The 26960-nt window shown below is 44.2% G+C and overlaps 1 protein-coding gene across 2 annotated transcripts in view; it reads left to right on the top strand.

The window, feature by feature from the left end:
• Positions 1-506: 506 nt before the first annotated feature.
• arhgef7b (Rho guanine nucleotide exchange factor (GEF) 7b) overlaps positions 507-26960 on the top strand; it is a 28610-nt gene continuing 2156 nt past the window's right edge. The window contains exons 1-20 of one of the 2 annotated variants that reach the window (XM_045205646.1): positions 507-981; positions 3020-3103; positions 8071-8155; positions 9669-9802; positions 9976-10183; positions 12270-12358; positions 14734-14828; positions 15033-15128; positions 15487-15609; positions 18046-18184; positions 20297-20356; positions 20785-20931; positions 21098-21184; positions 22782-22860; positions 23181-23335; positions 23909-24130; positions 24266-24449; positions 25165-25350; positions 26483-26582; positions 26740-26794. In XM_045205646.1, coding sequence (XP_045061581.1) covers positions 817-981; positions 3020-3103; positions 8071-8155; positions 9669-9802; positions 9976-10183; positions 12270-12358; positions 14734-14828; positions 15033-15128; positions 15487-15609; positions 18046-18184; positions 20297-20356; positions 20785-20931; positions 21098-21184; positions 22782-22860; positions 23181-23335; positions 23909-24130; positions 24266-24449; positions 25165-25350; positions 26483-26582; positions 26740-26794 — 2493 coding nt within the window. In that variant the 5' untranslated portion in view covers positions 507-816. The remainder of the gene's footprint in view (positions 982-3019; positions 3104-8070; positions 8156-9668; positions 9803-9975; positions 10184-12269; positions 12359-14733; positions 14829-15032; positions 15129-15486; positions 15610-18045; positions 18185-20296; positions 20357-20784; positions 20932-21097; positions 21185-22781; positions 22861-23180; positions 23336-23908; positions 24131-24265; positions 24450-25164; positions 25351-26482; positions 26583-26739; positions 26795-26960) is intronic. The other variant, XM_045205647.1, reaches the window with a different exon arrangement.

Genomic DNA, 26960 nt, shown 5'->3' with positions numbered 1-26960 from the left:
TGTTTTACTTTGTTAATGTGAATCTATACATTTATAGTGCACATATGAATGTGGTGTACAAATGGCAACAATTGCTATTTATTTGATCGAAAGAATAATGTAATCACCCTCAAGGTAGTGGAGATTTTATATTTCTGCAGGCAGGGGGCGCTACAGTTCATTCTGACGTGGGATTCGGGAGTCCTATAAATAATAAAGGGTATTTTCTGCAAAGCTGTATATTTGTACACATTTACATTTAAGTCATTTAGCAGATGCTCTTATCCAGACGTTAACACAACAATACCGATTGAATAAGTAAATACAATAATTTGATAATTAAAATGCTGTAGCCCACTCTGAAATCTAATATCATGGATTGTATTATACGGAGCTATTTTTACAGCAACCTTTAATAGTTGATGTAGGCCCAGCTACCTCATGCAAACTCATGCAAATAATTAAGAGTAAAATATTAAACCGCCAACAGGGGGACAGTCTCTAAAAGCAGTTATAGTTTTACATATTTGTGATGTCATTCTCTGTTGGAGCATTTCGCGGCAGCAGCAGGCGACACGGGTTGGGTGAATAACAAGAGATGGGGGGGCAGTTGACAGTTTACCAGGCGTAAAAGACGGGAAAACGAAGCCAATTGACTAGCTACAACCTCCAGGAAGAAAGCAGCTGTGCGTCAACTTCTCCAAAACGCACTCATGTTATCCTTAGCCATTAGGATATGTTTTTATTCTGAATAGGCTCTTATTCTCCAATCACATCGTTCTCTTCTCCCAAAACAGCCCAGGATAGGATAGAGTGGATGTTATTGTAATAATAGCAATGAATTCGGCGGAACAGACGGTAACGTGGCTGATAACGTTGGGGGTCTTGGAGTCACCGAAAAAGACCATTTCGGACCCTGAAGGATTCCTGCAGTGTTCTCTCAAAGATGGGGTTGTCCTGTGCAAGCTGGTGGAGCGATTGCGCCCTGGGTCTGTTGAGAAAGTAAGGTCATATCTTATTGCCTGGATGTCCCACCTCTGCCTTAGACAACTATTATGTGGAACTTGAAGAATTAAACATTGTGTTAGTATTTCTTTTTTGTTGTAGATGTTCTCAAACCGATCCTAGTTTAGATCATTAACAGAGGGGTTATTGTACGAAATACAGTGGAATTTCCGGACAGATGTCCGTGTGTCTCTCTCACACTTCAGCACTGGTTTACATTGACAATGAGATACCTATTCCATTCATTTATTCCAATATAACCTATTCTTAAGTGTGTAATAACGCAATTGTTTTCACATAGGCTACACATGGCATTAAAGTCCCATGTTTTTTTTCTAGATTGAAAACAGACGCTTAAAAAAAAAACATGTTTGATTGTCGGCGTAAGTATGCACATTTGGCCACTGCATTTATTTATATTCCCCCAAAAATGATGTTGCAATAATAAACGGGTGTTTTTGGTTCGGATCAACTGCTATTAATTAGGGGTACACTACAGATAGATTCACATGAGTGGGCCGCCATTGACTGCAAAGGAAGACCACTCCCCCTTTAAAGGAACAGTGTGTTTTAACACAATATTGCCATCAGAGTAGACTACTTATATAGGCTTACATTGTAACACTGGGAAACGCATTTAGCCTACTGATGGAACTCTCCCAATTATTCAATGAAACTCTCATTTAAGGGTTATGGAAACACCATTGTATTAGGGACAATGGGCATTACTTGTTTGTATTTTTTTATTGTAAAGCAATTCAAAATATACAATATAGAAAAACAGAGTATATAATGGAGTATACAAAGAACAGTCAGGGGAATACAGACAATACATTATATAAAGACAGTGATGGCAAAAGTACCCAATTTTCATACTTGAGTAAAAGTAAAGTTACGTTAATAGAAAATGACTCAAGTAAAAGTGAATGTTACCCAGTAAAAGTCTAAAAGTATTTGGTTTTAAATATACTTAAGTATCAAAAGTAAATGTAATTGCTAAAATATACATAAGTATCAAAAGTAAAAGCATAAATTATTTAAAATTCCTTATATTAAGCAAACAAGACATCACGATTTTCTTGTTTTTTATTTTATTTACAGATAGTCAGGGGCACACTCCAACACTCATACATAATTTACAAACGAAGCAGATCAGATGCAGTAGGGATGACCAGGGATTTTCTCTTGATAAGTGTGTGAATAAGACAAGTTTCCTGTCCTGCTAAGCACTCAAAAAGTACTTTTGGGTGTCAGGGAAATGTATGGAGTAAAATGTACATTATTTTCTTTAGGAATATAGTGGAGTAAAAGTAAAAGTTGTCCAAAATATAAATAGTAAAGTAAAGTACAGATACCCTAAAAACGACTTAAGTAGTACTTTAAAGTATTTTTACTTAAGTAATTTACACCACTTTATAAAGACTAATTAATTACAAACATTAAACGTTTTGATTGCTTTTTTGTTATGAGAAAAATAAATCGTCTTTATTTATTGACCTGACATTTTAACTGAGGGGGAAAAAAACGTTATTTCTGTCACACACCCACATAGCAAGAATGTACTTTCCCTTGCACACTTGCAATTTATGCACAATTGGAAAAAGTTAACAGCATAACTACAACAACAACAACAGGGTCAGGGACTTCTAAATAATAGCCAATTGACTATGGGCCTAATAATGAGAGAAATTGCTAGGTTATTAAGGTTATGAACCATGTGATTGCCACTATTGATATAGTCACGGAGGGTTCTGTTTGCACAGGTAGGCACCAAAAGGTGTAGCCACAGGGCTCTGGTTTTCACCCTGGAATATACACAACACGTCATTTCCTCTCCTACTAATCCAATTTCCCGATGGGAGATTGAGAGGCCTTTTAGAAACACCGATTGGAGATTTTAGTTTCACACTGAAATCGTGGAACTGTACAATCTCGTGCAAAACCGAGAACGAAACGGGTTACCTACCGACGGCCGTATGCGTGCACGTACGGCTCAGGATTTGCTTCATAAAACGTTTTCCACCCCTTCACACAGATCTTCCAAGAACCAAGGAATGATAGCGAGTTCCAGAGCAATATCAAGGAGTTTCTGAAAGGCTGCGGTTCCTTCCGAGTGGAGGTGAGTCATGTAACCTGCCTGCTGCTCTGTAACTTTGTTGCAAATATCGACAATACAATGCGCTCTAAACATGACTGAAAACACTGTATCAACATTTCATTTTATCAACACATGAGCATTCCCCATGGGGTGTTAGCACAGCCTAGTTGTATTGCTAGCCTACAAGTAGAAATACTACAGTTGCAGCCGTCGCCATTTGGATACTAGTCTAGGCTATCATTTACAGTCATTTGGTATTTCTAACAGTGTAACAATATTCCAAAATAATACTAGGCTACTCAGTGTGTAAGGTTGAGGTATAAGGATTTGGTCATCATGATTTGGCCGTTTAAAGGAGAAGTTCACTATTTTACAACTTGATGGTGGGTGGTTCCTCACCCTGAAAATAATCTATGGCCGGGAGAAACTGGTTCAGTTTTCTTTACAAGCCATTACAAACTTCGGCTAACATTAGCCACCGTTAGCTAAAAAAGCAAAGGAAGTGATGGGGCATGTGAGCATGTAACAAAAAAAAAGTGTCCAACTCCATATTTTGTTTGATGTTACTTAAAGGTGATTTAGCCCAAAACATTATTTCTTTTTAAATACATGCTCACAAGTTAGCTGAAGTTTGTAATGGCTGTGTAAAGAACTGAACCATGGATTATAGTTTCTCCTGGACCATAGACTATTTCCATCTAACACGAAGTTGTAAAATAGTGAACTTCTCCTTTAATTCAACAACTAATTATTATTCTGCATATTGAGCTGTAAATAGGTCAATATGCAGAACAAGGGAATTTAACTGTGGGCACATCTACTGTCATGAGGAGCCAAGGCTGAGGGCCATATTTAAGTCAGTCAATACCGTGAACCCTATTTCAACATTACAAAACACTTTCAAATGAATAATTATTATATTTCAACTGTGTGAAACCTGAGTTGTTGGAATTCCGTTTAAAGCACAAACTTCATCTATTGGAATACTGTACATCTATCACACAATTTTTCTATTTGTCATAGAAACAAGATTTGCCACAAACTTCTGAGATATTGTGTGATATGGCAGGTGCCAGGTAGACATGTAAACAAAGGTGTGATATGAACAGCCTCCTGATTTCAAATCTGTCTGGGAACTTACAGTCCACTACTCCCGAAAATATTAATTTGTACACCTTGTAGTAAACTACTTACCTTACCAAGGCCTAGTCTCACCTCAACCCTGTCACTGACTGCTTCAAGACCAGGCCTTATGAAAAGACTGTGACAGCTCTGTTGCAGTGTTCACATGGTACCACTGAGAATGAAGCAGTGTATTGGCATGCATCCAAGTGCTATGCTAGTGTGGATATTGGCCTATGACTCATACCCACCAGGAGTGAGAGCTGCTGGACAGTTATATCTCATGGCTGCTCACTGCAGTATTGAGGCTGGGCTGGGAAAGGCAGCGGCAATAGTAACTAGCATGGCCTTTAGCGCCTAACTCAGGGCTCTGGTGTCTGTCATGTCTGTGTCTGTCTATCTGTCTGTGTCTCTGTCTGTCTGTGGTCAGTCATGCCTAACTGAATCAATCAATACAGTTTATACAAGAGGTGGTACTGGGGGGGAGGGGGGAAGTTCATGAGAATGTCAACCAACCAATGGATTTTCCAACGAGGTCGATTAGGTCGGAAGGCTAAATTCCAAAATGACCAGACATGGGCATACACTGTAGTGTGAAGGACCAATAAGATGTCATGGCCATGATTGATTATTGTCCCAAAACAACCCCTACCCTATAGACATTAATTCATGATAGATCTCTCCACTCTAGAGGCCACATTGAGCCCATCCACCATATTGCTTAATACATCCATTTAGTTCTCTGTCAGATCAGGAAGAGGTCATGTAGAAGTGTGTGTATAGGATTAGGGAGTAAGGGGTAGTTAGGAAGAGGTTGGGGGGTGTTAGTTAGAGAACATGATGTTGGGGTTACATGATGTTTTTTAAGAACATGATGTTGGGGGTTTAGAAAATGATTGGGGGTGTTAGTTAGAGAACATGATGTTGGGGGGTGTTAGTTAGAGAACATGATGTGGCAGAGATTAGAGAGATGGCTCAGACTGCTGGTAATCCCCCAGACTGGCCCTGGGTGGTTAAAGGGTAGGATTGAGGGTGTGTGTGTGGTGTGTGTCCAGACTCAGGGGGCAGGGCAGGGGGGTAGAAGGTGGGACTGTGTGTGTGGATGCTTAGCCACAGTGCTGGACCAGACTGGGTGAAAACGGCAAAGCCCTCAGAGCAGAGGCAGCATGTAGGGATGAGGAAACCAATGACACTACTGAATTACCACTCAGCTATGAAAATGACCTAATACTCTTACAGGGAAGTAGACCGGGGTGTTGGCCTGGTTGTGCAACAGAGTGAGTACAGTGAGTAAAGGGGGAAACACTCTAGATCCAAACTGTTACAGACCTATATCCATCCTGCCCTGCCTTTCGAAAGTATTTGAAAGCCAAGTTAACAAACAGATCACCGACCATTTCGAATCCCACCGTACCTTCTCCGCTATGCAATCTGGTTTCCGAGCTGGTCATGGGTGCACGTCAGCCACGCTCAAGGTCCTAAGCGATATTATAACTGCGATCGATAAAAGACAGTACTGCGCAGCCGTCTTCATCGACCTGGCCAAGGCTTTCGACTCTGTCAACCACCGCATTCTTATTGGCAGACTAAATAGCCTTGGTTTCTCAAATGACTGCCTCACCTGGTTCACCAACTACTTCTCAGATAGAGTTCAATGTGTCAAATCGGAGGGCCTGTTGTCTGGACCTCTGGCAGTCTATGGGGGTGCCACAGGGTTCAATTCTCGGGCCGACTCTATTCTCTGTGTATATCAATGATGTCGCTCTTGCTGCTCGTGACGCTCGGATCCACCTCTATGCGGACGACACCATTTTGTATACATCTGGCCCTTCATTGGACACTGTGTTAACAAACCTCCAAACGAGCTTCAACGCCATACAACACTCCTTCCGTAGCCTCCAACTGCTCTTAAACGCTAGTAAAACTAAATGCATGCTCTTCAACCGAACGCTGCTTGCACCCGCCCACCCGACTAGAATCACTACTCTCGGCGGGTCTGACCTAGAGTATGTGGACAACTACAAATACCTAGGTGTCTGGTTAGACTGTAAACTCTCCTTCCAGACTCACATTAAGCATCTCCAATCAAAAGTTAGATCTAGAATCGGCTTCCTATTTCGCAACAATGCCTCCTTCACTCATGCTGCTAAACATGCCCTCGTAAAACTGACTATCCTACCGATCCTTGACTTCGGCGATGTCATTTACAAAATAGCCTCCAACACTCTACTCAGCAAATTGGATGTAGTCTATCACAGTGCCATCCATTTTGTCACCAAAGCCCCATATACTACCCACCATTGTGACCTGTACGCTCTTGTTGGCTGGCCCTCACTACATATTCGTCGCCAAACCCACTGGCTCCAGGTCATCTATAAATCACTGCTAGGCAAATCCCAGTCTTATCTTAGCTCACTGGTCACCATAGCAACACCCACCCGTAGTCTGCGCTCCAGCAGGTATATCTCACTGGTCATCCCCAAAGCCAACACCTCCTTTGGCCGCCATTCCTTCCAGTTCTCTGCTGCCAATGACTGGAACGAACTGCACAAATCTCTGAAGCTGGAGACTCTTATCTCCTTCACTAACTTTAAGCATCAGTTGTCAGAGCAGCTTATCCGCACTCACTGCACCTGTACACAGCCCATCTGTAATTAGCCCACCCAACTACCTCATCCCCATATTGTTATTTATTTTGCTCATTTGCACCCCAGTATCTCTATTTGCACATCATCTTTTGCACATCATTCATTCCACTGTTAATACGAAATTGTAACTATTTTGCACTATGGCCTATTTATTGCCTTACCTCCATAATTTACTACATTCGCACACACTGTATATATATTTTCTGTTGTATTTTTGACTTTATGTTTTGTTTACCCCATATGTAACTCTGTGTTGTTGTTTTTATCGCACTGCTTTGCTTTATCTTGGCCAGGTCGCAGTTGTAAATGAGAACTTGTTCTCAACTGGCTTACCTGGTTAAATAAAGGTGAAATAAAAAAATTCCTGTGTTTGTACTCCAGTGTTAGGTAATTATCTGATAAATACAGTCACACCATATCCTACCAGGCCAGGGTACTCATAGCGTTTCATTTTGGTTGTGTTTGTCTAATGGTCATTTAATGAACTCTGACAATAACATATAGTTTAAAGAGACACCGCAGGCCAAATGAGACGTAAAACTTGGAGGAACACAATGAATAGGGTCAGATGTGTGCTGCCAGACTTAGGTGTGTTTGCACTCCTGTACTAAGGTCAAAGTTCAAATAATAAACGCCCAACATTGCAGGTAGCAATTATTTTGAGAATAATACAGCATGAAGTGTCATGAGTGTATTAGTGGTTTGTCCCCACTTAGACAGAGGGAGCATTTCAACATGACAGTCACATTCCTGACCTGTCTGGACTGAGAACAAAGAGGGTGTAGGGAGAGAGCAGGATGTTCCTAGCCCTGGGGCTTCCTTCCTGTTGTTGTCTGTGGTACTATGCACTGCGCTGTCTAAATCCCAGCGTCTGTACAACGTCTCAGTGATGCTTGGGTAGATTATGGCTGAGTTCTGCTGCCTGTGTCTATCAGTAGCTGTTTTAACTCTGTGATGTTCTCCAGGCCTCAGACCTAGGCCTCCTTACTGTGAGAAATATCTTTACAGGTCACTACAGTATGGGAACACAGCTATGTCTGGAAGTTAATGTGTCAGGTTATTATCACTAGAACCAGATGAAATATGCACATGAGGTCTTTTGACAAGACCTTTACGCCGTTGCAATGTTATGAAACAGTGTTTGGTTTGATTTCAATCAGTTACACAGATGTGTTTTTTTTTAAAAACAAGTATCTCTCCTCTCCCTCCTCTTCTCAGCCATTTGAGGTCAATGACCTTCTCCAGGGACTGAACTTCACCAAGGTGCTCAACTCTCTGGTGGCACTGGCCAAAGCCACCGAGGGTAAGTGGACTAAAACAGAAGCGGGAAGTTTCCTGTTTTCTATGCAAATTCATACCTGTGAAGTCCCACATGTAACCTCTAGTCTAGATATCAGAGAGGGTGTTGTGTGTCATTAGGCCTGTGTTTCTGTGTAGAACGATGGCTGCATGTTGCAGCATGTTGAGTTGTGTTCTTGACTCACATTAATGTGTGTAACCGAAAGTAGCAGGCGTAAAATAACAGCCTGGAACTAGATCCCCCATATTCTGGTCTTGATGAGAATTTAAAAAAGCTGTTGGCGGTGGTTCTCGTCTGCGCTGTTCAACCAATCCAGTAAATGTGGAGGAGTTAAGATGGAGTGTCGCCATGTTAACGTCTGAAAGCGGAATTCACGTCACAGGCTCTCTTCTATTTCCCATGAAAACCGGAACATACGGTTGTTGACGACCCCGCTGAGGCTAATGTGTGTGTGTCTTTATGTCTGTACTCATACCTCTCTCTCCTCCACAGACATAGGTGTGGGCAGTGACTCTGTGTGTGTCTCTGTCTATGTACTCATACCTCTCTCTCTCTCTCCTCCACAGACATAGGAGTGGACAGTGACTCTGTGTGTGTCTCTGTCTATGTACTCATACCTCTCTCTCTCCTCCACAGACATAGGAGTGGGCAGTGACTCTGTGTGTCTGTCTATGTACTCATACCTCTCTCTCTCCTCCACAGACATAGGAGTGGGCAGTGACTCTGTGTGTGTCTCTGTCTATGTACTCATACCTCTCTCTCTCTCTCCTCCACAGACATAGGAGTGGGCAGTGACTCTGTGTGTCTCTGTCTATGTACTCATACCTCTCTCTCCTCCACAGACAGGAGTGGGCAGTGACTCTGTGTGTCTGTCTATGTACTCATACCTCTCTCTCTCCTCCACAGACAGGAGTGGGCAGTGACTCTGTGTGTGTCTCTGTCTATGTACTCATACCTCTCTCTCTCTCTCCTCCACAGACATAGGAGTGGGCAGTGACTCTGTGTGTGTCTCTGTCTATGTACTCATACCTCTCTCTCTCCTCCACAGACATAGGAGTGGACAGTGACTGTGTGTGTCTCTATGTACTCATACCTCTCTCTCCTCCACAGACATAGGAGTGGGCAGTGACTCTGTGTGTGTCTCTGTCTATGTACTCATACCTCTCTCTCTCCTCCACAGACATAGGAGTGGGTAGTGACTCTGTGTGTCTCTATGTACTCATACCTCTCTCTCCTCCACAGACATAGGAGTGGGCAGTGACTCTGTGTGTGTCTCCCTCTATGTACTCATACCTCTCTCTCTCCTCCACAGACATAGGAGTGGGCAGTGACTCTGTGTGTGTCTCTGTCTATGTACTCATACCTCTCTCTCTCCTCCACAGACATAGGAGTGGGCAGTGAATCTGTGTGTGTCTGTCTATGTACTCATACCTCTCTCTCCTCCACAGACATAGGAGTGGGCAGTGACTCTGTGTGTGTCTGTCTATGTACTCATACCTCTCTCTCTCCTCCACAGACATAGGAGTGGGCAGTGACTCTGTGTGTGCGCGTCACTCGTCCTCGTTACGGATCAAGTCGTTTGACTCTCTGAACACTCAGTCTCCCCGCGGACGCTCCTCCAAACTCCTCCACAACCAGTACCGCAGCCTGGTGAGTCACACAACTACATAGAACCCAACAGAACCAGAGAACCCAACAGAACCAGAAGGAACCATTTTGCCCTTGAGGTGGTTCTCACCTGCAGCTTGGGGTTGTTTTTGGTCCATCCTCACTTCCTCCATTTCTCTCTTCTCTCATACTCCTTTGCTCTTCCTCTCCACTAGGACATGTCCGAGAGCGGCGGGCAGCGGGTACTGGTGAAGGCCAAGTTCACCTTCCAGCAGACCAATGAGGATGAGCTGTCCTTCAACAAGGGTGACATCATCAGTGTGTCGCGCCAGGAAGATGGCGGCTGGTGGGAGGGCTCGTTCAACGGCAACAAGGGCTGGTTCCCTAGCAACTACGTCAAGGAGGTCAAAGGCAGCGGTGGGGGTCAGTGATTGGGCGGCTTTGATTTAATATTAAGTAGGGATCATAGTTTGTATTGGCGAGTATAAACATTAGGCATATGCATCTCTATAACAACTTTATAATCATCTATAACAGCTCTATTACAACTGTATATTACCCAGAATAATATCTCCTGTGTTGAAGATGATATCTGATAGTGGCGCCCCCTATAGCTGACTGTACCACTGAGTCATGCTGCTAAACCAGTCTGTTGAGATTTACACCACATATTTAATGTGGGTCTCAAGGGAATATCTGCTGTTTTTAATGGCTATACATCAAAAACACATTTCAGGCAGTCAGCATTTCCCCCGGCTGCTAGAGCTGTAATGTGTAATCCATGATTTTTTTATTTTACCAGGTAAGTTGACTGAGAACACATTCGCATTTACAGCAAAGACCTGGGGAATAGTTACAGAGGAGAGTTGAATGAGCCAATTGGAAGCTGGGGATGATTAGGTGGCCATGATGGTATGAGGGCCAGATTGAGAATTTAGCCAGGACACCGGGGTTAACACCCCTACTCTTACGATAAGTGCCATGGGATCTTTAGTGGACCACAGAGAGTCAGGACACCCGTTTAACGTCTCATCCGAAAGACGGCACCCTACACAGGGCGTTGTACCCAATCACTGCCCTGGGGCATTGGGCTATCTTTTTTTAGACCTGAGGAAAGAGTGCTTCCTACTGGCTGTCCAGCACCACTTCCAGCAGTATCTGGTCTCCCATTCAGTGACTGACCAGGACCAACCCTTCTTAGTGTCTGAGGCAAGCCAGCAGTGGGATGCAGGGTGGTATGCTGCTGGCCAATGAGGATGATCATGAAGAGAATGATTTAAAGCTGCAATATTTAACTTTTTGGGCGACCGGACCAAATTCACATAGAAATGTATTTTATAGATATGTCATTCTCATTGAAAGCAAGTCTAACAAGTGGGAGATCTGTTCTATGTGCGCTATTTCTATGCTTCTTGTTCTTAAGTTTAGTTTTAGCGTCTTCTACTTTAGTTTTTGTACACCAGCTTCAAAGAGCTGAAAATACAATATTTTGTAGTTTAGATGGTACAATGATTCTCTACACTGTACTGGCTTGTTTTGTCACAAACTGAAATTAGGAGAAATATTAGAATTTTAGCAACCAGGAAATAGCGGAGCAATTTTGCATAGTGCACCTTTTTAAAAGAGGAATTACAGAGTGAAGGAACATGTTGCCAATAGTAAACTCACCAGGACATGGCTCTACACCTGCTTATTCAATGGACCGCAATGTGCAAAGCATTACAGATAGAAATAGAATGTATAGAATGTGATGCAGATTAGAGCTCTGTTTGTTCTCTACACTACTTTTCTATCTGCAACACTTTGTGTTCTATCAGATCATATACAGAAATGTCCAGTAGATGTATAAACTGTCTATTTGTGCACGGTGATTGTGCACTTTTAATGTAGCTATTGTGCACTGTAACTGAAAGGAAGGAAACTGCATGGTCAAACAAAGACAGGACGCTCCTTAGCTTAGCCTGTGGATGGGACTTCCCCAAACACACCAAACAGCTCACAGTGCTACCCTCTGTTGGTCTACTACCTACTTACACATGATGAACTATGTATCACACTGCCATAGCTTGGAATCAAAGTGCCATTTCTCTATAAGCTCACAGTGGTAACCCACCCCCTTTCTGTATCCAATCAGTCACAAATGAACATGCCCTCTGTCTCTGGCTGCAGAGAGAGAGAGGGAGAGCTACAGCTTTTTTCTTTGCTGTGTGTCATGTTCACTCTCCATTCAGTATTCTATCTCTGCCCCAAGGGTTAACTACTAAAACACAGCAACATGAATGTGTCCCTATTTCTCTGTAGTGCATAGAAAGCCTCTGGTCTGGTCGTTAGCTAAATGAAGCCAGCATCTTTCCCTGGACCCTGCCGGATAACATTGCTATAAACTCTGTTACAAAATGAATGACTTCATGTTTCAGGGCTCGTCTGGCCTACTTCTACTGTCCCCTGCTTCTCCTCCTCTTTCTCTTCTAATCTCTCTCTCCTTTCTTCTCCTCTCTCTACCACACAGACAAACCAGTGTCTCCTAAGTCTGGCACCCTCCAAAACCCTGGGAAAGGCTTCGACACACCAGCCGTCAGCAAGACCTACTATAACCTGGTGAGAAGCTACACGACCTATTGTCACTGAGATCTGAAATGCCAGGAGGGTGTTTAGACCTTAGGCTTTTGCCAGCCGTGTGTGTGTGCTGTAATGTAGGTTGTTTCTTCCGTCTGACTGGCTGCTGTGCCAGCTGTGCCTCAGGGCCCTGTGACTGGCTGCTCTGTTTCTGTCTAGTGGTAGCACTCTGTCACTATGCTGTGTGTGTATCTGGGTCAGTGATAGTTCACAGGGACTGTGTGTCCTGCTGCCGTGACGGTGATAGGAGCACATTGCAAAGCATCCTGGGAGGCGCACTGTTTGTTTTGGTGCTGAGAGAAGAGAAGCCCAGGGAGGGAGATATCAACTATTCAAGACAAGACACAGAAACTGTCAGGAGAGTAGATTAGAGTAGATCAGAGTAGAGGAGAGGAGATGAGAGGAGAGGAGATCAGAGGAGAGTAGAGGAGATCAGAGGAGAGTAGAGGAGATCAGAGGAGAGTAGAGGAGATCAGAGGAGAGTAGAGGAGATCAGAGGAGAGTAGAGGAGATCAGAGGAGAGTAGAGGAGATCAGAGTAGAGTAGAGGAGATCAGAGTAGAGTAGAGGAGATCAGAGTAGAGTAGAGGAGATCAGAGTAGAGTAGAGGAGATCAGAGGAGAGTAGAGGAGATCAGAGGAGAGGAGAGTAGATCAGAGGAGAGGAGAGGAGATCAGAGGAGAGGAGAGGAGATCAGAGGAGAGGAGAGGAGATCAGAGGAGAGGAGAGGAGATCAGAGGAGAGGAGAGGAGATCAGAGGAGAGGAGAGGAGATCAGAGGAGAGGAGAGGAGATCAGAGGAGAGGAGAGGAGATCAGAGGAGAGGAGATCAGAGGAGAGGAGATCAGAGGAGAGGAGAGGAGAGGAGATCAGAGGAGAGGAGAGGAGATCAGAGGAGAGGAGATCAGAGGATAGGAGAGGAGAGGAGATCAGAGGAGAGGAGAGGAGAGGAGATCAGAGGAGAGGAGAGTAGATGAGAGGAGAGGAGAGTAGAGGAGAGGAGAGGAGAGGAGAGGAGATCAGAGGAGAGGAGAGTAGATCAGAGGAGAGTAGATCAGAGGAGAGTAGATCAGAGGAGAGTAGATCAGAGGAGAGTAGATCAGAGGAGAGTAGATCAGAGGAGAGTAGATCAGAGGAGAGGAGAGTAGATCAGAGGAGAGGAGAGTAGATCAGAGGAGAGGAGAGTAGATCAGAGGAGAGGAGAGTAGATCAGAGGAGAGGAGAGTAGATCAGAGGAGAGGAGAGTAGATCAGAGGAGAGGAGAGTAGATCAGAGGAGAGGAGAGTAGATCAGAGGAGAGGAGAGTAGATCAGAGGAGAGGAGAGTAGATCAGAGGAGAGGGGATCAGAGTAGATCAGAGGAGAGGGGATCAGAGTAGATCAGAGGAGAGGAGAGGAGAGTAGATCAGAGGAGAGGAGAGGCGATCAGAGGAGAGGAGATCAGAGGAGAGGGGATCAGAGTAGATCAGAGGAGAGGAGAGTAGATCAGAGGAGAGGAGAGGAGATCAGAGGAGAGGAGAGGAGAGTAGATCAGAGGAGAGGAGAGGCGATCAGAGGAGATGAGATCAGAGGAGAGGGGATCAGAGTAGATCAGAGGAGAGGAGAGTAGATCAGAGGAGAGTAGATCAGAGGAGAGGAGATCAGAGTAGATCAGAGGAGAGGAGATCTGAGGAGAGGAGAGTATCTGTATTGTCCCAATGGACAAGAATACATTAAGATCCACATGGAGCAATCTCATACAAATCAATACATTATGATATGGGTAAAGAAGTCAATAGTTCAGTACTAGTCTTTATGAAGTGCTTCAAAGTAACCTCATCACAGTGTTAGGTTATCCTGTGTTACAATATCCAAATGAGTCGAGAGTTGAAATATGAGCCCTGACAACATCAGGAGATAATAACTACCTGTCTGTCTGCCATTAGTGGATGCTAGAAGAGTTAAAGCCAACTTAAACCCTCCACCCTCTCCATCTCTGCATCCTGCCTAAAGCCTACTCTGAACCTAGCCAGTAATGACATGGACTAAAGAGGTCAGTATTTGATGAGAAAAGGATAGCACAGTTTATTTCTGTCCTCTGGTTTCTCCCTCTAATTGTCTCCTCATATGAAACTTAAAAAGACAACAGAAAATAAAGTACTTCAAAAAATGAGGTAAAGAAGACCGGATTCAGGAAGCAGAATGGAAGGACTCCCTGGCCCCATTCTGTCAGCGAGGGGGAGGTTAGGAGGAGAAAGGGTGGGTTTCCTCAGCGGGTGTGTGTGAGTTCAGTATCTGTCTGGCTGTCTGTCCGCCTGCCTGTCTGTGTCCATCCGTCAACATCCTCTCCTAACCCCCCTGTTCCGTCTCTCTCCATCCAGGTGCTCCAGAACATTCTAGAGACCGAGACCGAGTATTCCAAGGAGCTCCAAAGCCTTCTGGCCTCTTACCTGCACTCACTGCAACCTACAGACAAGTGAGTGTGTTTGTGTTCACATGACTGTGAGTGTGTCTGGTGTGTGTATTTGTCAGGGGGGTTGTGTGTGTGTGTGCGTGTGTGTGTGGGGGACACACGTGTGAGTGTCTGATTTGAGCATACTATGAACCTTACTGGACCCCCCCCTCTTTTAGTCAACCATATCGCTCCACCTTTCCCCACCCCGTCTCCCTCTGTGTCCAGGTTGAGCAGTGCAGACATCAGTCACATCCTGGGGAATCTGGAGGACATCTCTACCTTCCAGCTGATGTTGGTTCAGTCATACGAGGAATGTACCAAGTGAGTCCCCGAACCCACACACACACACACACACACACACACACCATATGATCCGTCCAGCATTGACCAAATGTATCTCATCAGTACATGGATGTACCAAATGAGTGCCCATAATCTTCATGCAAGTTGAAAATATGAATCAACTCTGAAATAGACTCTGTCCTGTCTGACAATAGGATCTAAAGGCACACCTTAAAACACACTGTGTGGGAGGGTGCACTGTTCCTCACATAGTACATCAACATGCTGTTTATACAGGTCACACTGACACATACTGGCCGTTTTCGGTAGTGCTGTGGTGGTGAGCACAATCTATCAAAGTGAATGCAATCCTCCCTGTGTGTGTGTGTGTGTGCAGGCTTCCAGAGAGCCAGCAGAGAGTAGGGGGCTTCTTCCTCAACCTGCTGCCCCAGATGAAGGGTCTCTATGTGGCCTACTGCTCCAACCACCCCTCGGCTGTCAACGTCCTCACAGAACACAGGTAACAGTGTGTGTACGTCAGCTGGGGGAGGTTAGTATGTTACTGTGTGTTTCAGTGAGGAGCTGGGGGAGGTTAGTATGTTACTGTGTGTTTCAGTGAGGAGCTGGGGGAGTTTAGTATGTTACTGTGTGTTTCAGTGAGGAGCTGGGGGAGGTTAGTATGTTACTGTGTGTTTCAGTGAGGAGCTGGGGGAGTTTAGTATGTTACTGTGTGTTTCAGTGAGGAGCTGGGGGAGGTTAGTATGTTACTGTGTGTTTCAGTGAGGAGCTGGGGGAGGTTAGTATGTTACTGTGTGTTTCAGTGAGGAGCTGGGGGAGGTTAGTATGTTACTGTGTGTTTCAGTGAGGAGCTGGGGGAGGTTAGTATGTTACTGTGTGTTTCAGTGAGGAGCTGGGGGAGTTTAGTATGTTACTGTGTGTTTCAGTGAGGAACTGGGGGAGTTTAGTATGTTACTGTGTGTTTCAGTGAGGAGCTGGGGGAGGTTAGTATGTTACTGTGTGTTTCAGTGAGGAACTGGGGGAGGTTAGTATGTTACTGTGTGTTTCAGTGAGGAGCTGGGGGAGGTTAGTATGTTACTGTGTGTTTCAGTGAGGAACTGGGGGAGTTTAGTATGTTACTGTGTGTTTCAGTGAGGAGCTGGGGGAGGTTAGTATGTTACTGTGTGTTTCAGTGAGGAGCTGGGGGAGGTTAGTATGTTACTGTGTGTTTCAGTGAGGAACTGGGGGAGGTTAGTATGTTACTGTGTGTTTCAGTGAGGAGCTGGGGGAGGTTAGTATGTTACTGTGTGTTTCAGTGAGGAGCTGGGGGAGGTTAGTATGTTACTGTGTGTTTCAGTGAGGAACTGGGGGAGTTTAGTATGTTACTGTGTGTTTCAGTGAGGAGCTGGGGGAGGTTAGTATGTTACTGTGTGTTTCAGTGAGGAGCTGGGGGAGGTTAGTATGTTACTGTGTGTTTCAGTGAGGAGCTGGGGGAGGTTAGTATGTTACTGTGTGTTTCAGTGAGGAGCTGGGGGAGGTTAGTATGTTACTGTGTGTTTCAGTGAGGAGCTGGGGGAGGTTAGTATGTTACTGTGTGTTTCAGTGAGGAGCTGGGGGAGGTTAGTATGTTACTGTGTGTTTCAGTGAGGAGCTGGGGGAGGTTAGTATGTTACTGTGTGTTTCAGTGAGGAGCTGGGGGAGGTTAGTATGTTACTGTGTGTTTCAGTGAGGAGCTGGGGGAGGTTAGTATGTTACTGTGTGTTTCAGTGAGGAGCTGGGGGAGGTTAGTATGTTACTGTGTGTTTCAGTGAGGAGCTGGGGGAGGTTAGTATGTTACTGTGTGTTTCAGTGAGGAGCTGGGGGAGGTTAGTATGTTACTGTGTGTTTCAGTGAGGAGCTGGGGGAGGTTAGTATGTTACTGTGTGTTTCAGTGAGGAGCTGGGGGAGGTTAGTATGTTACTGTGTGTTTCAGTGAGGAGCTGGGGGAGGTTAGTATGTTACTGTGTGTTTCAGTGAGGAGCTGGGGGAGGTTAGTATGTTACTGTGTGTTTCAGTGAGGAGCTGGGGGAGGTTAGTATGTTACTGTGTGTTTCAGTGAGGAGCTGGGGAGGTTAGTATGTTACTGTGTGTTTCAGTGAGGAGCTGGGGGAGGTTAGTATGTTACTGTGTGTTTCAGTGAGGAGCTGGGGGAGGTTAGTATGTTACTGTGTGTTTCAGTGAGGAGCTGGGGGAGGTTAGTATGTTACTGTGTGTTTCAGTGAGGAGCTGGGGGGAGGTTAGTATGTTACTGTGTGTTTCAGTGAGGAGCTGGGGGAGGTTAGTATGTTACTGTGTGTTTCAGTGAGGAGCTGGGGGGAGGTTAGTATGTTACTGTGTGTTTCAGTGAGGAGCTGGGGGGAGGTTAGTATGTTACTGTGTGTTTCAGTGAGGAGCTGGGGGAGGTTAGTATGTTACTGTGTGTTTCAGTGAGGAGCTGGGGGAGGTTAGTATGTTACTGTGTGTTTCAGTGAGGAGCTGGGGGAGGTTAGTATGTTACTGTGTGTTTCAGTGAGGAGCTGGGGGAGGTTAGTATGTTACTGTGTGTTTCAGTGAGGAGCTGGGGGAGGTTAGTATGTTACTGTGTGTTTCAGTGAGGAGCTGGGGGAGGTTAGTATGTTACTGTGTGTTTCAGTGAGGAGCTGGGGGAGGTTAGTATGTTACTGTGTGTTTCAGTGAGGAGCTGGGGGGAGGTTAGTATGTTACTGTGTGTTTCAGTGAGGAGCTGGGGGAGGTTAGTATGTTACTGTGTGTTTCAGTGAGGAGCTGGGGGAGGTTAGTATGTTACTGTGTGTTTCAGTGAGGAGCTGGGGGAGGTTAGTATGTTACTGTGTGTTTCAGTGAGGAGCTGGGGGAGGTTAGTATGTTACTGTGTGTTTCAGTGAGGAGCTGGGGGAGGTTAGTATGTTACTGTGTGTTTCAGTGAGGAGCTGGGGGAGGTTATGGAGGGGAAGGGAGCCAGTAGTCCAGGTATCCTGACCCTCACCACCAGCCTCAGTAAACCCTTCATGAGGCTGGACAAATACCCCACACTACTGAAGGAACTGGAGAGACACATGGAGGTGAGAGGGAGACGGTCTGTGTTTATATTTTTATATATATATATATATATATATATATATATATATATATATATATATATATATATATATATATATATATACCAGTCAAACGTTTGGACACACCTACTCATTCCAGGGTTTTTCTTTATTTTTATTATTTTCTACTACATTGCAGAATAATAGTTAAGACATCAAAACTATGAAATAACACATATGGAATCATGTGGGAAACACAAAAGTGTTAAATCAAAATATATTTAATATTTTAGTTTCTTCAATGTAGCCTCCCTTTGCCTTGATGACGGCTTTGCACACTCTTGGCATTCTCTCAAGCAGCTTCATGAGGAAGTCACCTGGAATCCATTTCAATTAACAGGTGTGCCTTGTTAAAAGTTGTGGAATTTCTTTCCTTAATGCTTTGAGCCAATCAGTTGTGTTGTGACAAGGTAGGCTTGGTATACAGAAGATAGCCCTATTTGGTAAAAGACCAAGTCCATATTATGGCAAGAACAGCTCAAATAAGCAAAGAGAAACAACAGTCCATCATTACTTTAAGACATGAAGGTAAGTAAATCTGGAAAATGTCAAGGACTTTGAAAGTTTCTTCGAGTGCAGTTGCAAAAACCATTAAGCGCTATGATGAAACTGGCTCTAATGAGGACCGCTACAGGAAAGGAAGACCCAGAGTTACCTCTGCTGCAGAGGATAAGTTCATTAGAGTTACCAGCCTCAGAAATCGGTAATTAACTGCACCTCAGATTGCAGCCCAAATAAATGCTTCACAAAGTTCAAATAACAGACACATCTCAACATCAACTGTTCAGAGGAGACTTCGTGAATCAGGCCTTCATGGTCGAATTGCTGCAAAGAAACCACTACTAAAGGACACCAATAAGAAGAAGAGACTTGCTTCGGCCAAGAAACACGAGTAATGGACATTAGACCTGTGGAAATCTGTCCTTTGATCTGATGAGTCCAAATTTGAGGTTTTTGGTTCCAACCGCCGTGTCTTTGTGAGACGCAGAGTAGGTGAAATGATGATCTCCGCATGTGTGGTTCCCACCGTGAAGCATGGAGGAGGAGGTGTGGGGGTGCTTTGCTGGTGACACTGTCTGTGATTTATTTAGAATTCAAGGCACACTTAACCAGCATGGCTACCACAGCATTATGCAGCAATACGCCATCCCATCTGGTTTGAGCTTAGTGGGACTATCATTTGTTTTTCAACAGGACAATGACCCAAAACCCACCTCCAGGCTGTGTAAGGGCTATTTGACCAAGAAGGAGAGTGATGGAGTGCTGCATCAGATGACCTGGCCTCCACAATCACCTGACCTCAACCCAATTGAGATTTGGGATGAGTTGGACCGCAGAGTGAAGGAAAAGCAGCCAACAAGTGCTCAACATATGTGGGAACTCCTTCAAGACTGTTGGAAAAGCATTCCAGGTGACTACCTCATGAAGCTGGTTGAGAGAATGCCAAGAGTGTGCATAGCTGTCATCAAGGCAAAGGGTGGCTACTTTGAAGAATCTAAAATATTAAATATATTTTGATTTGTTTAACACTTTTTTGTTTACGACATGATTCCATATGTGTTATTTCATAGTTTTGATGTCTTCACTATTATTCTGCAATGTAAAAAATTGTAAAAATTAAAAACCCCTGAATGAGTAGGTGTGTCCAAACTTTTGACTGGTCGTGTATATAAAAACAAATTGTGGGTAGATTAGCTTTAATATTGCACATAGATTGTGGCTTCTATCAATGTAATTGTCTGCATCATTTCCAATATATATATATAGATATCTCTTCCATTATTTTCCCCTAACCCTACCACCCCTCCTCTAATTGGAGTAAACTAATGGACATCAACACTTATGCTTCTACTTCCAGCTTATACATACTATATACATTTTACAGACACAGTATATTTTACAATAGCTATCTTTTGTTTGTTATTAGTCCCATCGGTCTGTGTTTCTGTCTGTGTAGTATGAATAAAGGTCATTTGCCTGTGAATGGTTGTTTTTTGTTGTGTAGGTGTAGACTATATTGACTGTGTTAGACCTGTGATCTTCTGATGAATCAAACATCCCTCTTTTCTGTACCAGGAGCATCATCCTGATCGACCAGACATCCAAAAGTGTATGACCACCTTCAAAAGCCTCTCTGTAAGTCGGACATGAGTAGGCCGTATACCGTCCCTGTCTCGGTTTAATGACTTGTGTAGTGTTGAAGGGTTAAATTGACATGTCTCTGTCTCTTGGTGATGATGTATATGGAATCCAGTGTTGTTAAGGGTTAAATTGACATTTTGAATAGTCTTGTTGATGTATGTATGCAGGCAGTGCAGTGTGGCTAATCCTGGGCTGAGGAAAAAGCTTTAGCCTGGCTCTGAGCTCCACGGCTTGGCTCTGCTGTTCTGTGGCTTGGTGCCCTGGCTAGGGCTTCTATGCAGCCTGGATCTTCCTGGCTTGTGTGTGTGTGTGTACATTTGTCTGTTTTTCTCTCTCTGTCTCGCTCTCTCTCACATGGGCTGGGATTCAATACTTTCAAACAACTTCCTTTTATTTATTTGTGTGTGTCTCCATGGCTCCAGGCTCAGTGTCAGGAGGTGAGGAAACGGAAGGAGCTGGAGCTTCAGATTCTATCTGAGACTATCAGACGCTGGGAGGGAGATGACATCAGAACCCTGGGCCCTGTTCTCTACATGTCACACACACTCTGCCACACACACGGATCAGAGGTAAGACACACACACACACACGGATCAGAGGTAAGACACAAACACTCTGCCACACACACGGATCAGAGGTAAGACACAAACACGGATCCGAGCTAAGACACACACACACATCTAAAATCTACACCCATGAACGTCTTAACAGTGTGTTTGTGTGTGTGTTCTTTAGGAGAAGAATGAACGCTACCTCCTGCTGTTTCCAAATGTTCTCCTAATGCTGTCTGCCAGCTCCAGAATGAGTGGATTCATCTACCAGGTCAGTATCTCTCCATCTATCCCTTTCTCTCTCTCTCCATCTATCACTTTATCTCTCTCTCATCTATCCCTTTATCTCTGTCTCTCTTTCTCCATCTGTCCCTTTATCTCTCTATCTCTCTGTCCTTTGTTAGTATGTAGGGCCCTGTAAAATCAGGTTTGTGGAGAACATGACGGAATCCTGGAATCCAGACATTCAAACGGAATTAAACAATATTCAAAAATGTATTAAATTTAGTAGGAAATCAACTAAATGTATTGAACTTATTAGAAAAGTCATTAATTTGCCCAAGATTATCATAAGACATGAACAAAATGCATCAGTGATTTGTATTTTCCTTCAACTCTCTGAAGAGACAACTGCACAGGAATGCCCGTCTGTGTGTGCACGTTTGTCTACCACTTATTGTAGCCGTTAGCGATTATGCTAATGTGTTGCCAACTGTCTTCTGGTGGATGGTAAGGCTTTCCCAAAAACCTTTTCAATTAAATGTTAAAGCTGCAATATGTAACTTGTTGGGCGACCCGACAAAATTCACATAGAAATGTGACTAATAGATCTGTAATTCTCATTGAAAACAATTCTAAGAAGCAGTAGATCTGTTCTATGTGCGCTATTTCTATTCTTCCCGTTCTTAAGTTTCGTTTTTGTATCTTTTACTTTCGGTTTTGTACACCAGCTTCAAACAGCTGAAAATACAATATTTTTGGTTATTGAAAATATATTTCACAGCTGTTTTTAAATGATATAAGGAAGGCCCAAAAAATGGTCAAAGACTCCAGTCAACAAAGTCATAGACTGTTCTCTCTAATACCGCACGGCAAGCGGTACCGGAGTGCTAAGTCTAGGTCCAAAAGGCTCCTTAACAGCTTCTACCCCAAGCCATAAGACTGCTGAACAATTATTAAAATGGCCACCCGGACTATTTGCATTGACCCCCCCCAAATAAATGCTTCACAGAGTTCAAATAACAGACACATCTCAACATCAACTGTTCAGAGGAGACTTTGTGAATCAGGCCTTCATGGTCGAATTGCTGCAAAGAAACCACTACTAAAGGACACCAATAAGAAGAAGAGACTTGCTTGGGCCAAGAAACACGAGTAATGGACATTAGACCAGTGGAAATCTTTGATCTGATGAGTCCAAATTTAGGTTTTTGGTTCCAACCGCCGTGTCTTTGTGAGACGCAGAGTAAGTGAAATGATGATCTCCGCAATTGTGGTTCCCACCGTGAAGCATGGAGGAGGAGGTGTGGGGGTGCTTTGCAAACTTTGAGTAGTACAGAAACATCCTAACCAAACAACGGTCTCTGGCTAGTGAGCAGTTCAATTAATGGGTAATTACACCCAAAAATCAAAATGTCTTAGATTTTTCCCAGACCTCAAAAGTGGTCTCCTGATGTGGTTTAAGCATTGTTATGGACTTAGAACATCAAATGTTGTTATTTTTTCTATTTAAAAAAGTGTGATTTTGAGAGTGAAAAAACGGGGAAGAAATGGAATCAGGCCTAAAATCGAACTGATTTTATAGTGCCCTAAATATGTAAACACTAAAGGTTTCTGTAATTCTTATTTGTCGTTGATTTGTTTTAAAGGGTAAGCTGCCATTGACAGGAATGCTAATCTCAAGGATAGAAGATTGTGAGATGGTCAAAAACGCTTTTGAAATATCAGGTACGTTTACAGTTTACGTTTATTGGTTGAGTTTAAACAGCTCAAATTAAGGGTAATGTCTGTAATTACGTGTGTGTTTGTGTGTGGATGTGTTTAACTATACTTGTGTGGACCCGAAGTCCCCACAAGAATAGTAAACAAACAAAATGTGACCAACATTTTTAGTCCCCACAAGGAAAAAGGCTATTTCTAGGGGGTTAGGGGTTAAAGGTTAGGAGTTGGGGTTAAGGTTAGGGGTTAGGCAAAATAGGATTTTGAATGGGAATCAATTGTGTCCCTACAAGGTTAGTTAAACAAGACTATTTGTGTGTGTGTTACAGGCAGTACGTGTGAGCGGATGCAGGTGGTGTGTAACAACCAGCAGGATCTGCAGGAGTGGGTGGAGCATCTGTCGAGACACACCCAGATCAGAAACACCCCCTCCATGATCATGACCACAGCCACCGCCAAGCCCCAGTCTGTCCCGTGCCACACGGTAACACCCCCAACCTCACCAGTCTGACTGTCAGCTAAATGGATAGTTATCAAAGTTTGTCTGACATTTTTATTGTGTAGATCCAGGTACTGTACATGCATTAGGATATCTGTAGGTTTAAATCCCAAATGAATGGGAAAGATAATGCTGCGTTCATAACATCTCGTAAATTCGTAAATGCGACCATACCACTGGGAAAGATCCATTTGAACGCTCCTCCAACTGGTAATTACCAGTGGGGAAACTCATCTATCATCACTGACTTCTCCCACATGCTGAACTCTGATGTCACATACTAAGGAAATGACCTTGATAACAGCATTTTCGGCAGTTAAATGCAACAATAAAACATTATTTATAAAAAGCAATCTATTAATATAGTTTTTGAACACTATAATGTTTTGACAAGCTAGCTAGCTGTACTTTTAGTTTGTTTGAAGCAGCTTGTTTGCACCATCTAATTCCAAGAGATGCTACTTTATATAATTTATGATATACTCTCTCTTTGTTGTACCTGTATCTTAAACTTATCCCCTCTCTTCTCTTTCCCCCTCTCTTCTCCCTCTCCCCCAGCTCCCGTCCCATCCCCTGACCCCCTCCAGACACTCAGAGAGTAGGGTTGTATCTGGGGGCCCTGCCTACCACACCCTACCCCACCCCTCCTCCCACGGGGCCCCTCACACCTCCCCCATGTGGGGACCCCTAGAGCCCCCCAGCACCCCCAAACCCTGGAGCCTCAGCTGCCTCCGCCCCGCGCCCCCACTCAAGCCCTCGGCAGCACTCTGCTATAAAGAGGTATGGTCCTGGGCCTTTGGTCTAAGAGGGAATAGGTTCCAAGCAGTAATAGCCAGCACAGTTTCCAGAGATGATTTTCCACTAGGGTCCTAAGAGAGCCTCTCTCTTCCTCTCTTTTCCCTCTCCTCTCTCTAGGATCTGAGTAAAAGTCCTAAGAGTATGAAGAAGCTGCTGCCTAAGCGTAAGCCTGAGAGGAAACCTTCAGAAGAGGACTTTGCTACCAGGAAGAGTACTGCAGCTCTGGAGGAGGATGCCCAGATCCTGAAGGTGATCGAGGCCTACTGCACCAGCGCCAAAACACGACAGACACTCAACTCAAGTAAGACTGCACCGCAAACACACAACCTGTCAGAGCCTCAGGACTTCAACCAATACCAGCTAGTCTTTGGTGTCATTTGACTTCTCCTCCGAAGCCTGTCTTTCATTTCTGTACTAACATGAACCATGTCCAGATTAGTTATAAGACTTCACTGGTTCTGGATAAATGCTCTTTAGAGTATAGCTCTTTAGATGTTCTATTCACTGTGACAGTGGCTAGTCTAATGCTATTCATAGTTCAGTGTTGTCTCCTCTCTCTTTAACTGTGTTCTCTCCTGTTTCTTTTCTTTGCATTCTGTTATTCTCTGTTACTCCTCCTTTTGGTTTGTCTATTTTGTTTCCTCTATATTCCCCCCTTTTTTTAAACAAATATAATCATCCATAACCCCACACATCCCATTCCTCCTCGTTTTAAATACACCTGTATATTATTTATCCTATTATTATGGATCCCTCTCTCCACAACCATTATTTATAATTCCTCCCCACATCGCTTTATTATGGTTTGATCCACTCCCCCCTCGTTCCATATGGTTTGATCCACACCCCCCTCCTCGTTCCGTATGGTTTGATCCACTCCCCCTTCCTCGTTCCGTATGGTTTGATCCACACCCCCCTCCTCGTTCCGTATGGTTTGATCCACTCCCCCTTCCTCGTTCCGTATGGTTTGATCCACTCCCCCTTCCTCGTTCCGTATGATTTGTCCCGTCCCTCAGCGTGGCAGGGTACTGATTTGATGCATAACCACGTGCTGGCCGAGCCAGTTGACCGATCCAGTGTGGACGCTATAGGTTGCCGTAGCAGCCTGTCCAGAGGGACCGAGCCCTGGTCTGACCTATCAGAGGACTCGGATTATGACAGTATTTGGACCGCCAGTAGTTGCAGGACCGCCTCCGTTTCTCGTAAGAGCTACTGTCGCTCCTCCCATATATCCCACTCCCTGCACTCCTTTTTAATATTTTTCTTTATTTAGAAAGAAAAATATGAGTTTCTTTCCTCATAGTTTGTTTTGGAATCTCATTCTAACTGCTGCCTTGGCCACGTTCAGTACGCAAACATTGTAGAACGTTGCAGATAGAAATGCCATGAATAGAACTGACGTGATTCCTTATTCTACATGCCCGAGAGCTATGTTTGTTCAATATAATACATTTCTATCTGAACGTTGGCCAACGTTGTGTCCTGCTGAATGCTACCCTGGTTTTCCTTCAGCCACCTTTTGTAGCGTCTCTCCCCCTCCCTTAGTCATGGTTAGTTGTGTATGGTTTACAGTAGCTCTGTCTGCTGTTTCTGTGAAATGTCTATCATGCAAACCTCTCAGAAACTGAATATAGGAGGAACCTAACATGAACTCTCTGCCCCGTCTACAAACACACACACACACACACACACACACCCCTTCTCCCCTCAAAAGACCTCGGTGGACAAAGGGAATAACTGCTCCACAGCTCCCTTCTGTCCTCCTCTGTTCTCAACTACTAACATCTTCAAAGGACCTGGTGTCACGTTACAATCATTAAAATGATGAGTTAATATGCTGCTGTCATGGCTTAGATCTCCCTTGGAGAACAGAGATATTGAATCTCAATGGGATCTCCTGAATGAATAAAGGATAAATGGTAGATGAGAGGGAGACTTGATTTGCCAGATCAAGTTCTCCTCCTCTATCACACCTGTCCTGATCCTGCCACAGGCCCCCTGCCACAGGCCCCCTGCCACAGGCCCCTTCCTCAGGCCCCTTTCACAGCCCCCTCATCTGAATCTGGTTTGGGCTGTGTCCTAATACTCTAAAATGGCCTCCTTTCCTTGTCTTCTTTCCTTCATTGCCGCTGATAAATGAAAGGGCTACTATAAAGGACTGTCATCAGGGAGGACAGGACACAAGGAGAGGAGGCTAGTTTGAACTATTGAGCTACAGCCTTAGTGTGTCAAACCTCTACTGAAAGGTCATCCACCCTCAGTCAACAATCAGTCAATGGGTCATCCCGTCCATCGACCAATGTGCTCTGCTGACTGTCTTGTTCTACCAATCAGGATCCAGGGAGAAGTCAGGTCTGCACATGCTCTTCCCTGAGGAGGAGAAGATCATCGTGGAGGAGACCAAGAGCAACGGACAGACTGTCATCGAAGAGAAGTAAGAACTACATTCCTCCCAATGCATTAGATTGGGAGAATATGCTTACAGCTTCAAGTCTTCAATTCACACGTTCAGAAATTGATATGTTCCTTAATGGGGTTTATTGATAATGGTGTGCTGTGGTTGGGTTGGCTAACTAACATGTCTGTCTTAGGACTCTAGTAGACGCAGTGTATGGGCTGAAGGATGAAGTACAGGAGCTGAAACAGGTGAGCGTTCAGGAGCGTTAGCACGGTTAGCATTCACTAAACCGTCACATCAAATAGCATGTCACAGTACAGTCATACAGCACCAGAATCATAATTCATCAATTAGAGGATCTCTATGACAAGAATTCTCTTAAGCATATACATTCCAGAGCCATTTCTGCTCTGT

This window comes from Coregonus clupeaformis, chromosome 20 (genome assembly GCF_020615455.1).
Source record: "Coregonus clupeaformis isolate EN_2021a chromosome 20, ASM2061545v1, whole genome shotgun sequence".
NCBI classification, from domain to species: Eukaryota; Metazoa; Chordata; class Actinopteri; order Salmoniformes; family Salmonidae; genus Coregonus; species Coregonus clupeaformis.
The sequence above is the reverse complement of the archived record's forward strand: the minus strand, read 5'-3'. Positions and strand labels throughout refer to the sequence as shown.